Here is an 18,314-nt window from a genome sequence, read left to right on the forward strand (position 1 = left end):
TTTCTCCTGATTCAAAAGGCTATGAAAAGTGTCCTGTAAATGATATGCAATATTGTTATTCTGATCATTGGGGTAATCAAGTTGCTTGGCATTTCTGTAATGATGCCTTTTGGAATATGAGCGTTGTAATTAGCTGCCATACTGTACATTAACAATACCTGTCCTGACCCTACAGACTTGGGAACTATAAATAAAAGCGAGACAGCTGGCTCCAGCCTTGTTTGTCACTCACCATTGAAGGGAACGCTGCCAGAGAGCTACACTAAAGTTCCCAGGAATCCAGGAGGTAGTCAGAAATGACATCTTCAATGAGAAGAACTTGGTGCTTTGCTAGAGGAAAGGCACTCTTAGGAAAGAGACAACCAAGATATTTTGTACTGGGAAGATACAGAGGGCCCAAGTGGGGACAATATTTTATCGGCAGGAAGTCATTACTTAGGGAGGAGATGAGTCAGGGGACAGCAGCACATTCTCAACCAAACTACCAGGGCTTCTTTCTTAACCCATTACTACCCATGAATGAGAATAGGAAATAGCACTGAAGAACTGTAGAGGGAAAGTGAAAGAGAAGAAAATCTGTGCTATCTGGGTATTCAGTGTGAGGTCCAGGGCAGTGGTAACTGTGGGCAGGGTAACCTGATATGGTTAACAGAAGACAAAATATGCAAAAAGAGGTGGCAAGAGGAAAGAAATAGAGAACTATTTAGCAGCCAAGTTGTAGGGAGGCATTGTGCCGAGTATTTCCATGTACCATTTCATTTATTACTCACTTTTAACTTAAGACACAGTTTATATTTTATTTATCACATTTATTATTGTCTTTCTCCCTCGCTAGTATTTAAGTTCCAAGAGGACAGGATCTTTTTTCTCTCCTGTATCTCAAAATATCTGTAACAGTGCCTGGCACATAGTGGATGCTCAATAAATATTTGTAGCATTATTAAATAGCTAGCATTAATTGAGTATCAATTATGTGCCAGGCACTGTTAGAGATGCTTCCCATGAATGAACTCATTTTTACTTTCACGACCAATGCTGAGACAGGCATAATTATCCCCATTTTACAGATGAAGAAACTAGGTCAGAAGCATAGAGATAAGTAATTTGCCTTACAAGTGATAGATTCAGGATTTCAACCTATATGTTATAATTCTAGAACCTTTCTACATAATTGCTACCCTACACTGAGGCTCAGACAGGTTAACTTGCACAACGTCATGCAGCTTAAAACTGGAAGAACCATGAACTGTTTCCCTTTTCTCTGCATTTTGAGGCTTCATAAGATGACCAAGGTAACTATTTCTTCCAGGATCATTTTACCAAGGACTAGTCTTCTGAGATAAATAAATGGATGTGGCTCACTAAGGATTCACATTAAGGTAACAGACATTGCCCAAAAGTATCCTGAGTCCCCAAAAATCACAATTCTGCCACCTGATCTCATTGTTGGTATTTGGAGCTGTGGAAGGTGAGGGAAGCAGCTGGCAGATGAGTCATGGGAAACCCCTGGTGGATCCATCTCTGCTGAGAGCTAGGAATGTAAGTCACTTTCATGCTTGTCAAAACCTGACCCATGCTGCCCTAGATAGCTCTGGAGTAGGCATGCTGTAGAGATGCTGATAAAGCATTTCTAAGTGACTGGTTCATAATTCATTACGTGACCTTGTGCAAGACACTTCCTCCTTTGTGTCACAGTTTCATTATAATAGGGAGGCGTCAGTGGAACTCTGTTAAATCAGAAGAGCTCCACTTGATCTCTTCTATATTCAACTTTTCCACATAAAATTGTATTTGGAGAAAGGATTTCACACTAAAAACTATGCTTGAAAACCACTGAATAGTCTTTTAAGTTCCTTATAGCTCAAACATTCTAAGAATCTAATAACATAGGCACTCTTCTTTCGATCAGCTCAGTGTTCCATTCAGCCTTACTTTCTGCAGCCAGGAATGAGCCCAGGGATCCACTAGAAGAGGCCATTCCCAAGCCCCCTACCCGCCAGCTTCTCTCAGAGGCTATTAACCCTGATCTCATATGGCAGTTGTCTTTCCCACTGGGCCTTCTACTTTCATTCCCTGTAAATGTTAAGGTACAGCAAGGGTAACTATGCACAATAGTATTTGCAGAGCAGCTGTGCCTGTTTCATATGAAGGAAATAAAACATTTACTGATTTTCTCCTAACACTCTTGTTGATGTGCACCACCATGCATCTGCCTGTTGGACCACAGTAGCCTGAGGCTTGCTGCTGATCTATATTTCTAAATCCCTTGCCTGAACCACAACCAAAGCTGTAAACTTAGTTTGGAATTTTGTATTTTCTCTGGGTTCCTTCACACCTGCTCACTCACACATTTTTATAAGGTCTTCCTTTGTCTCATTCTGCTTGCCATCATACACAAGTCTAACAATTTCACTGGGTGCTCCCTCCTTGAGTCTGGATTTCAACTATACAATATGATTCCCTTCTTACAAAGTTTTCAAACAAGCAAAAGTAACATCATATTGTTTAGGTGTGTGTGTTTGTATATTTAAAAGACCAAGTAATAATAAATATAAAATTCAGAGCAGCTACCTTGAAGGGAGGAAGGAATCAAAACAGAGACATAATAGAGGAGGGAGACATAGGTAAAAATAAGTTATCAGTAATAATGTTATAGTTCTCAAGTTGCATGACAGTTTTATGGGTGTTTGCCCTATTTTAAAAATAGATAATTAAATGTAGTAAATAAAAAATGAAAGGTTCATATGTGAGCTAGTAATGATTAATTAATTCTGTACCCCTGAGGTTCAGAAACAATGATTATAAGAGCAATACAAGATTTTTTATTAACTAGCATCTTACCACCATAACATCCTTACTTTTTTTATAATTCTTTATTGTTCAAAGTATTACATATGCCCCCTTTTTTCCCCATTGACCCCCTCCAGCCTGCTCCCACCTCCCCCCCCCCACAACCCACCCCAGGCCTTCAGCACCCTATTGTCTGTGTTCATGGGTTATGCATATATGCATGCATGGTCTTTCGTTGATTACCTCCCACCCACCCACTTTCCCCCACCTTCCCTCTGAGATTCCACACTCTGTTCCATGCTTCTTTGTCTCTGGATCCACTCTGTTTATGTTTATTTTGTTACTTAGATTCCACATATGAGTGCAATCATGTGATACTTGTCTTTCTCTGACTGACTTATTTCACTTAGCATGATACTCTCCAGGTCCCTCCAGGTTGTCTCAAAGGGTAGGAGATTCTTCTTTTTTACTGCTGCATAGTATTCCATTGTGTAAATGTACCATAGCTTTTTTATCCACTCATCTACTGATGGGCACTTGGGTTGTTTCCAGATCTTAGCTATTGTAAATTGTGCTGAACATAGGGGTACATACATTATTTCTGATTGGTGCTTCGGGTTTCTTAGGATATATTCCTAGAAGTGGGATCACTGGGTCAAATGGCAGTTCCATATTTGATTTTTTGAGGAAACGCCATACTGTTTTCCATAATGGTTGCATCAGTCGCATTCCTACCAGCAGTGTACTAGGGTTCCCTTTTCTCCACATCCTCACCAGCACTTGTCATTTGTTGATTTGATGATGGTAGCCATTCTGACAGGTGTGAGATGTAAACTTATTGTCGTTTTAATTTGCATCTCTCTGATGATCCATGACTTTGAGCATTTTTTCTTATGTCTCTTGACTTCTTTGGAGAAGTGTCTATTAAGGTCCTTTGCCCATTTTTTAATTGGATTGTTTGTCTTCCCTTCGTTAAGTTGTATGAGTTCCTTATATATTTTGGATATTAACCCTTTATCAAATGTATCATTGCCAAATACATTCTCCCATACAGTGGGCTCTCTTTTCATTTTGTTGATGGTTTCTTTTGCTGTAAAGACACTTTTTATTTTGATGTAGTCCCATTTGTTTAGTTTCTCTTTAGTTTCATTTGCCTTAGGAGATATATCCATAAATATATGAGAGATGTCTGAGATTTTGCTGCCTATGGTTTCTTCTAGATTTTTTTATGGCTTCACAACTTACATTTAAGTCTTTTATCCATTTTGAGTTTATTCTTGTGTATGGTATAAGTTGGTGGTCTAGTTTCATTGTTTTGCATGTATCTGTCCAATTTTCCCAAAACCATTTATTGATGAGACTGTCGAGTCCATTGTATGTTCTTGCCTCCTTTATCAAATATTAATTGAGCGGAATGGCTTGGGTCAATTTCTGAGTTCTCTGTTCTGTTCCATTGATCTATATGCCTGTTCTTGTGCCAATACCAGGCTGTTTTGATTATGGTGACTTTGTAGTATAACTTGAAATCTGCTATTGTGACTCTTCCAACTTTGTTTTTCTTTCTTAAAGTCGCTACAGCTATTTGGGGTCTTTTTTACTCCATATACATTTTGGAGTATTTTTTCTAGCTCTGTGAAACATGCTGTTGGTATTTTAATAGGGATTGTATTGAATCTGTAGATTGCCTTGGGTAATATGAACATTTTAATGATATTGATTCTACTAATCCATGAGCCTGGTATATTCTTCCACTTGTTAATATCTTCCTCTATCTCTTTTTTTCAACGTCCTGTAGTTTTCAAGTATAGGTCTTTTGCCTCCTTGGTTAAGTTTATTCCTAAGTATTTTGTTTTATTTTATTTTTTTTTTGTTGTTGTTGTAATAGCAAATGGGATTGTTTGGTTAGTTTCTCTTTCTGAGAATTCATTATTGGTGTGTAAAAAAACCCATCAATTTTTTGGGTGTTGATTTTGTATCCTGCTACACTGCCAAATTCATTTATTAAATCTAGTAGTTTTTTGGTGGAGTCCTTAGGGTTTTTATGTATAATATCATGTCATCTACGAATAATGAGAGTTTTACTTTCTACTTTCCAATTTGGATGCCTTTTATTTCTTCTTATTGTTTGATCACTGTGGCTAGGACTTCCAATTCTATGTTGATTAAGAGTGGTGAAAGTGGACATCCCTGTCTTGTTCCTGTTCTTAAGGGAAAATGGTTTTAGTTTTTGCCCATTGAGTATGATGTTTGCTGTTGGTCTGTCATATATGGCCTTTATCATATTGAGATATGCTCCCTCTATTCCCACTTTGCTGAGAGCTTTTATATAAAAAATCCTTATTTTTTTGTTTGTATTTTTATAATGCATCAAGAGCTTTTTGAAATTCTAAGTGCATCATAGCTATAGGTTTTCCTCTCTCCAACTTTATTTCCCCCTCAATTATTATTCATAGTTTAGTCAGGTTAGGGTTTTCCTTGTTGAAAATAAGTTTTATTTCCCCATAAGGCTATTTTTATAGGGATCGTGGGTCCTCATCTTTCACTTGGGCCCTGCAGGCTAGTAGATATGGGTCTAAAAATTACTGGATGCCTCCTGAATCATTTGGGATGAAGGGTCATGATTGCTTGTTCCAGTTTTCCAGCCCCATGGCCAGTAAAATGGACAGATTATTTCTAGGGTTGCCAAATAAAATTCAGGATCTTCAGTTAAATTTAAATTTCAAATAAACAAATAATTATTAATATATGTATGATTTGAGGCTTACTTATACTAAAAATAATTTATCTGAAAATCAAATTTAATTGAACATCCTATATTTTTATTTGCTAAACCTGAAAACTCTATCTCATTTGGACCAATAATTACTCTTCAATGTCATTCATTATTGGTTTTGGGACCCAAGAAGTGTGAGTCGGGCAGATTCTCCATACAAGAGATAGAATATTTTTTCTCTCGGAATTATTATCTATGAAATAGAAATAATAGCACTACCTCATGAGGTTGTTGGAAATATCAAATGAGATAATATTTGTATAGCACTTAGCACAGTGCCTGGTACTTATTAAGCACTCTGTGGCTGTTATTATTGTCAATTTTATACAGAACATTATGTGAGCTGGTCAAGATTTGACCTAGTACTGCAAAACTCTCCATTTACAGGGTGAATTTGGGAATGGGGCTCTCCCTAGTATCTCTTTTGGTGATGACCAAGGCAAAGTGGCATCTAGCCACTTTCTTTTTGTTTCTGAGTATTCCTTTGTTAGGGGCCCCAGATTCATTCTTCAGTTGGCTTTCTCCTTTTAATATAATTATTTTTGTGCATGTGTTTTGGAGGGTCACCTAGAATTCCTCAAGTTAGAGGCCATTATCTTCCCTGATGCAAATACTTCAGTTGCTGATAATCACATTTGAAATGCTATCCTCAAGCCAATGACTAATGAGTTTGGCTGATAAAAGGAAGTATCCCTAATCAATATAAGTTTAAGTGGAATGCATAGAAAGCAAGATACCACAGATACTTAGAAGTCTCTGATTCTCACAAGGAGGTCAAGAAATGAATTAAATTGGTTTTCCATTTGCCTTTATCCTACCTTCAATGCCTTCCTTCTTTTGGTGCACACTGGCTTAATTGTTTCTCCCCTCAGGGAGGTCTTCAGATTCTTTATATTCTCTTCTATGACCCATCCATCCCCATCAAAATTTACCCATCTGCTTTACCACTCATCCTAGCATCTAATCAGATGTTATTTCATCTTAACATGCTAATGGGTTTAAAAGATTCTATTGAGTCCTCCTCCCAAGCCACAGGCTTTTTTCAACCACTAAACCTGAAGAAGTAACCTTAACAGTAGCTTTTTAGCAGATAAGGGAGACCATGCAGAACCCCTTAAATCACACCATGTTATCAGCTGCCTGTTCTGTCTGCTTCACATGAATAGAAGGAAGCAGTAGTGCAGATAATCTAAAGATCATTTCCACTTGGTTTGGGAATGCACCACACGGTGTTGTTGTAGTTGATTTGCTTTGCTAATTACGTTCTACTTAAGCTAATATTGAAATTGGTTCACATTTTTTAAGCTCATCTGGGCCAGAAGAGGGAAGAGATGGTGGTATGGTACACTTTGAAATGAAGTAAAGCTGACCACAATCATGAAGAGGATATGAAAGCTGTATATGTGGGCTAATAAATCTAGAAGACAAATGCAAAAGGATCAAGATAGCACTTTGCCAATTACACATGGGCGGAATAGGTCCACCTACCTCATATGATTCACTGGGCACTGAAAGGCCAGTCTTCACAATGACCTGCCCAGAATCTGAAATCCTCTGTATCAGGAACCTAATTAAGGGTATTAGTCATAATATAACTATAATTAAATCATTATGTGACCTAAGAGGATCAACACATTTCCTAGCAGACACATTAGCAGTTTGTCTGACTAAATCATCAGTCATTATTGTCACGTAGTAGAAAATGCAATGAAAGGGTAAGACACAAGATAGTTGTGCCTTGATGGGAACATGGATATACTGTGAGGTCTCTAGACAGCTATGGTAGAAGTATGAGAGCATCGAGTTCCTTGGAGGTTAGCTGTGAGGGTTGCTAAAAGAGGGTAAAACAACCTTCACCTCTTCTCACATTTTCTTAGTTTCCTTCTTATGGTAGATATAAAGTACATGCAACTGGCCCTGGCCAGGCGGCTCAGCTGGCTGGAGTATCACTCCATGCAACAAAGGGTTGTGGGTTTGATTCACAGTCAGGGCACATACCTAGGCACAGGTTTGATCGGGTTATGTAAGGGAAGCAACTGGTCAATGTTTTTTCTCTCTGAGAAAAAGAGAGAGAGAGAGAGAGAGAGAGAGAGAGAGAGAGAGAGAGAGAGAATATTCAACTGGTTCAAATAAATTCTTCCCTTCCTTACTCTTCTTCTGCTGTGCAACTGGGCTTTTAAGAGATTCTAGAGATTTCAGAGATCTTGGGGGGTTTTTTTTGAGGCATGTCATTTAGAGCCAAAGCCTAAATGTACATTGTATTTCCAACCATGTAAGTTGAAGCAAGGAACCATGGTGCTATTGAAATTTCTCTTTTTCTCATTGCAGTCTGCTCCCAGTTCTCAAGAGGGGTGTATGCCATCTTTGGATTTTATGACCAGATGTCAATGAACACTCTGACCTCCTTCTGTGGGGCCCTGCACACGTCTTTTGTCACGCCCAGCTTTCCCACTGATGCAGATGTGCAGTTTGTCATCCAGATGCGCCCAGCCTTGAAGGGTGCTATTCTGAGTCTTCTGGGTCACTACAAGTGGGAGAAGTTTGTGTATCTCTACGACACAGAAAGAGGTAAGAAGAGGCATCTGCTCTCCTCTTTGAATATTCATATTGTTAATATTCATATTAACTGTGGTGTTTAACCGTCCTTAAAACACTACACCATGACCCTGTTCCAAAATTTTCAATAGCTTCTATTTCCCACATCGAAAGGAAAAAAAAAGTAGTATATTATTTAAGACTCAACATCATTATACCTTAACCAAGTAACAAACCTGTTGTTCCTATGTTATCTAATGAGAACCTTCCACTGCAGGCACCTTTCATTTTTTACTGTTGCCCAAATGTGCCAGAACCATGTTTGCCTCACAACTTCACTTTTACTACTACCTTGAATTCTTTCCTTAATCTTGATAATGAAAATTCTGCCTATACTTCCATTTTTCAAATTCCACTTGAAGCTCTTTCTTCCCAAGGTGACCTTTCCTAACCACTTCAGCCTAGTGATTCATTCATTCATTCAGTAGATGCTAAGGTTACAATGATGAACACGATAGACATTTTTCCTGCCATTATAAAGTTTACATTCTAATGAAGGAGAAAAAAAATATATGTGAGCCAAAAAAAGATGGCGGCTGGCAGGACGGAGGTGAGGGATAGGAAGGGAGTGAGAGAGGGGATGAAAGGAGAGTATGTGGATGTGTGGTGTGTGTGTGTGAGTGAGTGAGGGACAGTTAAATCCAGCAGGAGCAGCAAGAGGCTGGTAGACCAGGCTCTCTGGGACAGGGAGAGACTACCTCTGCGGACACACCCCGGACTGCAAGACTGGGGCACGGAGCCCACGCCATCTTAAAGGGGAGAGTGGCCTCTTCTAGGAACTCATCAGCACCACCACCCAGACAGGCCTTGGACACTGCCCACAACCCGGCAGCCACTTCGGCAGCCACTTCGGCCAAAATCCTGCAGCCCCACCCACGGACCTGCAGACCCTGGGATCTCCACCTCCAAAGGTACACCACACCCGCAGCAGTAAGTGCAACTCCCCCCTCCCAGCGGCAAGCCTCCGACATTGCATTCCTATGTGTCCAGTGCGCAGGTCTCTGAGGCACACCACTCCATACACTTCTCTTGGGAGTCACTGTGAGCCCCAGCTGAGTGTGATTTTGTACAGACACAGGCGCACTGCCCCCCCAGTAGAAATTCTGAATTCCCTCTGCCTGAATAGCTGCCTACACACACCCAGCTGCTCAACCTCAGCACCAGGGCCCTTCAGAGTGCGTCAGAGCTCAGCCCCGCAAACGCACTGCCACAGTTGTTCACTCTCCCTGAGCCCATCTATCCACAGGGCATTTTGGGAAGCCACAGTGAGCCTCCGCTGGATCCGATCTTGGACAAATAGGAATGCACTCGCCTGGGCAGTAGAAATTCTAAATTCACGAATCTTGGATACCTACCCAAAGACACCTCGATTAAGCATGCCAGGGCCCCTCAGAGTGCTTCAGTGCACCTGCGCTAGCAAACTTAATGTAGATTCTCCTGTGTGCCACCACTGGGAACACGCACCTATCCACCACAGGTGCATCAGCAAAAACTGAGTTTCCCCACCACACACTGCAGAACTCTGGACACCAAAGGCAGCCCTGGGGCCCTGTGGTGAACCCCGCTGGGCATGCACTTAAACAAACAGGGGTGTACTGCTGGGCTGTAGAAACTCTGAAATCCCTCTTTTGGGATACCTGCCCACAGACACTGCAATCCAGTGGTTTCAGTGCCAGGGCCCGTGAGAGTGTGTCAGTACACCCTGCTGGCAAACACACCACAGGTGCCCCTGTGAACTGCCGCTGGGATCGCGTGCTGCTGGGATTGCGTGTATCCAACCACGGAGGCAGCAGCAAAAGCTGAGTCTGCCCACCCGACAACTACAGGACTCTGGACACCACAGTCACGCCTTTCTAGAATGCAGGCCTCCTGAGCACCACCACCCAAATAGACGGTTCCTGGGTGCCACTGTGAGTCACCACTGGGCACGCGTGATTTCAACCAAGGATGCAAGACAGCAAAAATTGGGACACCCTCTCCGTGGCTGCTGACTTCTAGACACTTCAGTTGCACCTTTCCAGCTCACAGGCCTACATCAAGAGAACCCAAATAGCTCAAGTAGGGAACTACACTAGACTACCAAACCCAGGAGACTGAGAGGCCACACCAGTAGCACCATACCCTAAAGAAACTGGATAGCAGAGCAATCGGAGCTGCAATTAAAACATTTCAGCAAAACATGGGAAGACAAAAAAGCAATCCACAAAGGAAATATGAAGAGAAGTCACCAGAAAGGGGGTTAAATGAAATTGAGGCTACTAACTTATCAGAGAAAGAATTCAGAGTAATGGTTATAAGAATGCTCAGACGGCTGGATGACAAATACACACAACTCAATGAGAATTATAAGGAGCTGAATGAGAATGTCACCAACATGAAAAGGAACCAAGAGGAAATGAAGAACGACATAGCTGCAATAAAGAACACAATGGAAGGCTTAAACAGCAAACTAGATGAGGCTGAGGACCGCATCAGCGATTTAGAAGACAAGGTAGGAAAAAACACACAAACACAGCAGCAACTGGGAAAAAAACTTAAAAAGCAATAGGAGAGCCTAAGGGATCTTTGGGACAATGCAAAATGAAACAATATTTGCTTAATAGGGGCACCAGAAGGAGAGGAGGAGAAGCAAGGAATAGAAAACCTGTTTGAAGAAATAATGATAGAAAACTTCCCTGCTACTGGCAAGGAAAAAAACTACACAAGTCCAAGAAGCACATAGAGTGCCAAACAAGATGAACCCCAAGAGACCAACACCAAGACACATCATAATTAAACTGGCAAACACCAATGACAAAGTAAGAATCTTAAAGGCTGCCAGAGAGAGACAGAAAGTTACCTACAAGGGATCTTCTATTAGAATATCAACTGAATTCTCAACAGAAACACAGAGGGCAGAAGGGAATGGAATGAAATATACAAAGTGATGCAAAGCAAGGGGACGAATCCAAGAATACTATACCCAGCAAGGCTATCATTCAAAATTGAAGGTGGAATAAGGAGCTTCACAGACAAAAAGGGCTAAGAGAGTTTATTACCACCAAGCCAGCAATGCAAGAAATGCTAAAGGGACTGCTGTAAAAAAGAAGAAACAGAAAGACAAGAAAAAACATAAACATTAAGAATCAAAATGACCACAAACAAGTACTTTTCAATAATAACATTAAATGTAAATGTATTGAATGCTCCAATCAAAAGACACAGGGTAGCTGACTGGATGAGAAAACATGACCCATATATTGGCTGTCTGCAAGAGACCCACCTCAGAACAAAGGATTCAAACAGGCTGAGAGTGAAGTGATGGAAAAATTTTTTCAGGCAAATGGAAATGACAAAGAAAGCTTGGGTTGCAATATTTATATCTGACAAAATAGACCTCAAAGTAAAGGTCATAACAAGAGATAAGGAAGACCACTACATAATACTAAAGGGAACAATTCAACAACAAGATATAACTCTGGTAAACATATATGTACCCAATACAGAAGCACCCAAATACATAAAACAACTTCTGGAAGATATCAAGGGAGAGATCGATAGCAATACAGTCATAGTAGGGGACTTTAATACCTCACTGACACCACTGGATAAATCCTCTAAACAAAAAATCAGCAAAGAAACAGCAATCCTAAATGACTCCCTAGATCAGATGGACTTAATTGACATCTTCAGAATATTTCACCCCAAAGCTACAAAATATACATTCCTCACCAGTGCACATGAGACATTTTCAAAGATAGACCATATATTAGGACACAGGCAAAGTCTCTTCAAATTCAAGAGAATAGAAATCATAACAAGCATCTTCTCAGATCACAATGGCATAAAACTAGAAATCAACTACAATAAAAACATTGAAAAAAATCAAACACTTGGAGGCTAAATAGCATGCTATTAAGCAATGGCTGGTTTACCAGAGAGATCAAAGAAGAAATAAAAAGCATCCTGGAAACAAATGACAATGAAAACACAACAATCCAAAATCTATGGGACACAACAAAAGCAGTCCTCAGAGGGACGTTCATAGCTCTACAGGCCTACCTCAAAAAACAATAAAAACTGGTAATAAATTATCTAACCCTACAACTCAAAGAGTTAGAAAGAAGGCAACAAGAAAATCCCACAGTATCCAGAAGGAAGGAAATAATAAAGATCAGAGCAGAAATAAACGACATAGAGACCAAAAAAAAAAAAACAATACAAATGATCAATGAAACCAAGAGCTGGTTCTTTGAAAGGATTAACAAGATTGATGAACCTCTCGCCAGGCTCACCAAGAAACAAAGAGAGAGGACCCAAATAAACAAAATCAGAAATGAAAGAGGTGAAGTAACAACTGACCCTACTGATATACAAAGGATTGTCAAAAAATACTACGAACAACTCTACTCCAACAAACTGGAAAACCTCGAAGAAATGGACACATTCCTAGAAAAATACAAGCTTCCCCAACTCAATCAGGAAGAATAAAAAAACCTGAATAGGCCAATAACTACTGATGAAATTGAAACCGAACTCAAAAAGCTTCCAGATGGCTTCACAGGGGAGTTTTACCGAACATTCAAAGTAGAACTAAAGCCAATCCTTCTCAGAATATTCCAAAAAATTCAAGAGGAAGGCACACTTCCAAGCTCTTTCTATGAAGCCAGCATTACCCTAAACCCAAACCCAGATAAAGACACAACAAAGAAAGTGAATTACAGGCCAATATTCCTGATGAACATAGATGCTGAAATCCTCAACAAAATTCTAGCAAACCGGATCCAGCATTACATTGGAAAGATCATACACCATGACCAAGTGGGATTTATTCCAGGAATACAAGGCTGGTACAATATCCGCAAATCAATAAACGTGATACATTACATAAACAAGTTGAGAGACAAAAATCACATTATCATATTAATTGATGCAGAAAAGGCATTTTACAAAGTCCAACACCCTTTCTTGATAAAAACTCTCAGCAAAGTGGGACTAGAGAGATCATACCTCAACATAATAAAAGCTTTATATGACAAACCTACAGCCAACATCATACTCAATGGGCAAAAACTAAAACCATTTCCCTTAAGAACAGGAACAAGACAGGGATGCCCACTTTCACCACTCCTGTTCAACATAGTACTGGAAGTGCTAGCCAAAGCAATCAGACAAGAAGAAGAAATAAAAGGCATCCAAATTGGAAAAGAAGAAGTAAAATTGTCATTATTCACAGATGACATGATACTGTACTTAGAAAACCCTAAAGACACCATCAAAAAATTATTTGACCTAATAAATGAATTTGGCAATGTAGCAGGATACAAAATTAACACCAAGAAAGCTAGGCATTTTTATACACCAATAGTGAACTTACAGAAAGAGAAATTTAAAAAAAACAATCCCGTTTACCACTGCACCAAAAACATTAAGATACCTAGGAATAAACTTAACTACGGAGGTAAGAGACCTCTACCTAGAAAACTACAGGACATTGAAAAAAGAGATAAAGGAAGACATAAACAGATGGAAGAACATACCATGTTCATGGATTGGTAGAACCAACATCGTCAAAATGTCCATACTACCCAAAGCAATCTATAGATTCAATGCACTCCCCACTAAAATACCAACAGCATATTTCACAGATCCAGAAAGAATTCTCCAAAAATTCATCTGGAATCAAAACAAAACAAAACAAACAACAACAAAAAATGAATAGCTGCTGTGATCCTGAAAAAGAAGAACAAAGTAGGAGGGATCTCAATACCATATATCAAGCTGTATTACAAAGCCACTGTTCTCAAAACTGCCTGGTACTGGCACAAGAACAGACATATAGACCAATGGAATAGAATAGAGAACCCAGAAATTGACCCAAACCACTATGCTCAATGAATATTTGACAAAGGAGGCAAGAACATACAATGGAGTCAAGATAGTGTCTTCAATAAATGGTGCTGGGAAATTCGGTCAGACACATGCAAAAAAAAAAAAAAAAAAGGGAAACTAGACCACCAACTTACACCATACACAAAAATAAACTCAAAATGGATAAAGGACTTAAATGTAAGATGGGAAACCATAAAAATATTTGAGGAATCCACAGGTAGCAAAATCTCAGATATATGCCAAAGAAATTTCTCCACTGACACAGCTCCTAGGGCAATGGAAACTAAAGGGAAAATAAACAAATGGGACTATATCAAAATTAAAAGCTTCTGCACAGCAAAAGAAACCATCAACAAAACAACAAGAAAGCCCACTGCATGGGAGAACATATTTGCCAATGATATCTCTGATAAAGGTTTAATCTCCAACATTTACAGGGAAATCATACAACTTAACAAAAGGAAGATATACAACCCAATCAAAAAATGGGCAATGGACCAAATAGATCCTTTTTGAAAGAGGACATACATAAGGCTGAGAGACATATGAAAACATGCTCAAAGTCACTAATCATCTGAGAGATGCAAATCAAAACAACAATGCGGTACCACCTCACACCTGTCAGAATGGCTATCATCAACAACTCAACAAACGAAAAGTGCTGGAAAGGATGCAGAGAAAAAGGAACCCTAGTGCACTGCTGGTGGGAATACAGACTGGTGCAGCCATTGTGGAGAACAGTATGGAGTTTCCTCAAAAAACTAAAAATGAAACTTCCATTTGACCCAGTGATCCCACTTCGAGGAGTATATCCCAAGAAACCAGAAACACCAATCAGAAAGGATATATGCATCCATATGTTCATAGCAGCACAATTTACAATAGCTAAGATTTGGAATCAGCCTAAGTGCCCATCAGCAGATGAGTGAATTAAAAAATTTTGGCACATTTACACAATGAAATACTATGCTGCTGTAAAAAGGAAGGAACTCCTACCATCTGCAACAGCATGGATGGAGCTGGTGAGCATTATGCTAAGTGAAATAAGTAAGTCAGAGAAAGATAAATATCACATGGTCTCACTCATTTGTGGATTATAATGAACAACATAAACCGATGAACAAAAACAGATGTAGAGACAGAGAAGCATCGATCAGATGCTCAAAACTCAGAGGGAAGGTAAGAGAGGGTCGGGGTGAAGGGGAGAGAGCAACCAAAGGACTTGTATGCATGCATAGAAGCATAAGCGATGGATCTGGACAACAGGGGGTGAGGGTTAGGGTTAGGATTGGGGGAATAACGACACATTTGTAATATCTTAATCAATAAAGGAAAAAAATTAAAAAAAACATGTAAGCCAACAAAATAATCACACATTTAGATAAAGTGCTATGAAGGAAACAAAGAAACAGTAATGGACAGGATCTCAGTGATGGTTTCCCTGAGAAGGAACAATTAACTGAATATTAAAGGATTAGAAGAACCCAACCATGTGAGAAACAGAGGGGAAGAGATTCAATAGGAGTAAAATTAGCAAGTGCAAAGACCCTATAGCAGGAAAAAGCTTGGCACTTTTGAGGAAGTGAAAGAAGACAGGTATGATTAAGGTGTGATGAGGTTGAGAGTGGCCTGAGATGAGAATGTAGAGGTAGAGAGGAGCCTGATCATAGCCATGGAATATGGATGGGAGCCATGTTAAGGAGTATGGACTTTATTCTAACTGCAATGAGAAGTCATTATAGGATTCTGAGCAAAGGAGTTATATGATCTCATTTAAATTCTATAGAGAATGGAGTGTGGTGTAAGAGTGAAGGAAGGAAAACCAACTAAAAGGTCATTGTGGTCATCTAGGTGAAAAAAAAATGATGGCGTCTTAGACTAGACTAGAGATAGAGAAAAGTGAATGAAACTGAAATACATTTTGAACCTGGAATCGGCAGAACTTGGGACAGATTGACTGTGGGATATGAGAAATAGGAAGGATCCATGGATGACTAGTAAGCTTTGGCTTGATGGACTGGGTTAGATGGTGATGCTATTTACTGAGGTGATTAGGCAGGAGGAGAAACGTTTTGAGGAGCAGAGATCTTGCCTGCCTCTAAACACCCACAGAACCCTTTTGTCCATGTCATTCACTTGGCACTTAACATAACTGCTTTCCATTATTATTTCATTGGGTCTGCTACATACCTTCCTAAGCCCTTCTCTCCAGCATGATAATAATTGGTTGGTCCATAAATTTATGTTTGTGCCCACCCTGGTACATAGCACTGATGTGGATACATACTTAGTGTTTTCCCAACTCCATTATTGAATAAGCCATGTCTTTTTGTCAATGTTGGGCTGAAATAAAGAGACAGAAAATCAATGAAGGTAAGGGAGGGATGGAGAGAAGGAAGAAAGAAGGAAAGGAAGAAAGAGAATTCAGTTTATAAATCAAATCATGTAATACAGTTCTTTAAAATATTCAATGAAGTGTCTAGTCTGTATATTCTCATTTTCTACAATGGTCATATATTGCTTTAGTAATAAAAATTATGGGGAGAAATTATAACTACAAAATTCAATTTTAGAATATTTTAAATTACTTAAGAGAGAAATGGGAAACAGAGGAAGACAGAAGGGAACACCTATAATTACATTCTAATAAGCTAAATATACAAATGATGTAACTCCACTATATAAGGGCAGAGATGAGTAAGGAGCTGAGGAATGGGTTAAACATTGAGGTCATTTAAAAGATTTATAGCACAATCAAGTCAATATAATCTTTGAAATTATAAAACATAGAGTGGACTCCAAGGTTGTGTTGTTTACACTTTGATTTCTGTCTGCAGAGAAGTCTGATTTGTACTTACAGGTCATCACTTTGCTTAGTTACTTAAGTTACTACTTTGGTTCATTAATACAAAGTTCAAAATTATGCTCTTTGTGCTATTACATGAAAAGTCAGTTCTTGGAAAAACTATGAGTTTGACTAAGTGTGATCTCTGCCCCCTCTGTACCCTCTTCTCTTTATTGACAGCCCTTATTTTTATTGGCATTTGTTGACACCTGCCCTGCCTAGATTTGCTCGCCTCAACATCTCTGACCCAACTTGCCTTCACACCTCTATAAAGACTTTCCTGTCCTACATTTTTATTCCACTGATTAATAGTCTGTCTCTGCTAGTGACAGAGTTCAGCTTACCAAGTTATTCATGCTAATTTCTTTATGGCTATTAGTGACTTGATGTGTTAGTGTGTCCAGGGAAGAATTTCAATTCAGCTAAAGTCCTTCTGTGAAATAAAACCCTAATCCAATGTGGGCCTTCTAATTCTGGGATCCCAGACACCATAAGTCCTGTTTGGAGGTCTTTTGCTTACATACCTTCCTATATAGAAAGTCCTAAAGCCATGCCAGGGAGGTGGTCACCTCTTCCAGTTTTCTATTAGATCTGTCTTTTGGGTGCAAGTGACCTAGTTCTCTGTGGTGCTAACATTTCCCCCAGAACAGCAAGATACTTGAGAACTGCAGCCAGACTCTCTCATGCACCTGACAACTCTCTTTGGCTTCAATGGGCACAGCCCACAGAGATGAAAGAATCTGGCCCAGGCTGTGGCTCTCAGATTAGATAATGAAATAATAGCTCTAAGTGCCCTTTGAGGCAACTAATCCCCACCTTCTTGCCAGTGTTCAATAAACTCCTGCTGTTTCCCATTCTTAACCTGCAACTCCTTACTTAGTTCCCAAGTAACTCTCTGAAAGTCAACAGCCTTCTAACAGACCATTCTATTTGCTCTAGAAGGTTGTGGCAGGAAAATGGGCAGTGCCAACAAGTAGTCTGTCAGTCAATAAGCAATGTATTGGGCATCTCCTAGTGCTAGCTAGGCAGTGTTGAGAGAAACAGAATTAGGCCCTGCCTTTGAAGAGTTAACAATCCTGATGCTGGAACAGTAATTTATCTCAGAGGCCTGGAAAAAAATTAAATTTTAACTCAACTGTTCCCCCATCCATCAATGACATTTTCATTCTTTGAGGTAGGCACCTTGTAAAAAGATTAAAGTGTTGCCAGATAGATAGGAAGGTGGAAAAATGTTGGAAGATCCCAAATGGTGTAATAGGTTCCTTAAGACAAAGAAAATGGGGCCTTTCCTCAGAACACTGCTAATGTTTTCAGATTGGCTGGACTTTACTGAAAGACAAGCAGAGCTTCAATTCCTCACACCTTCCTCATGTTGTCATTTACCACCTACTTACATAACATGGCTTCTTTCCTTAATTCAGTTGTACTTTCCAAAATAAA

At 39.5% G+C, this 18,314-nt stretch overlaps 1 protein-coding gene across 3 annotated transcripts in view; it reads left to right on the forward strand.

Annotated features, from left to right (window-relative positions):
- GRIA3 (glutamate ionotropic receptor AMPA type subunit 3) overlaps positions 1 to 18,314 on the forward strand; it is a 341,900-nt gene that overhangs the window by 84,267 nt on the left and 239,319 nt on the right. For all 3 annotated transcript variants that reach the window (XR_013997329.1, XM_081115181.1, XM_081115180.1), the window contains exon 3: positions 7,892 to 8,131. Coding sequence is in view for 2 of the 3 variants with exons in the window: in XM_081115181.1 (XP_080971307.1) it covers positions 7,892 to 8,131 (240 nt within the window). In the remaining variant the exon portion in view is untranslated. The remainder of the gene's footprint in view (positions 1 to 7,891; positions 8,132 to 18,314) is intronic.

Source organism: Myotis nattereri (assembly GCF_964212035.1).
Source record: "Myotis nattereri genome assembly, chromosome: X".
Taxonomy (NCBI): Eukaryota; Metazoa; Chordata; class Mammalia; order Chiroptera; family Vespertilionidae; genus Myotis; species Myotis nattereri.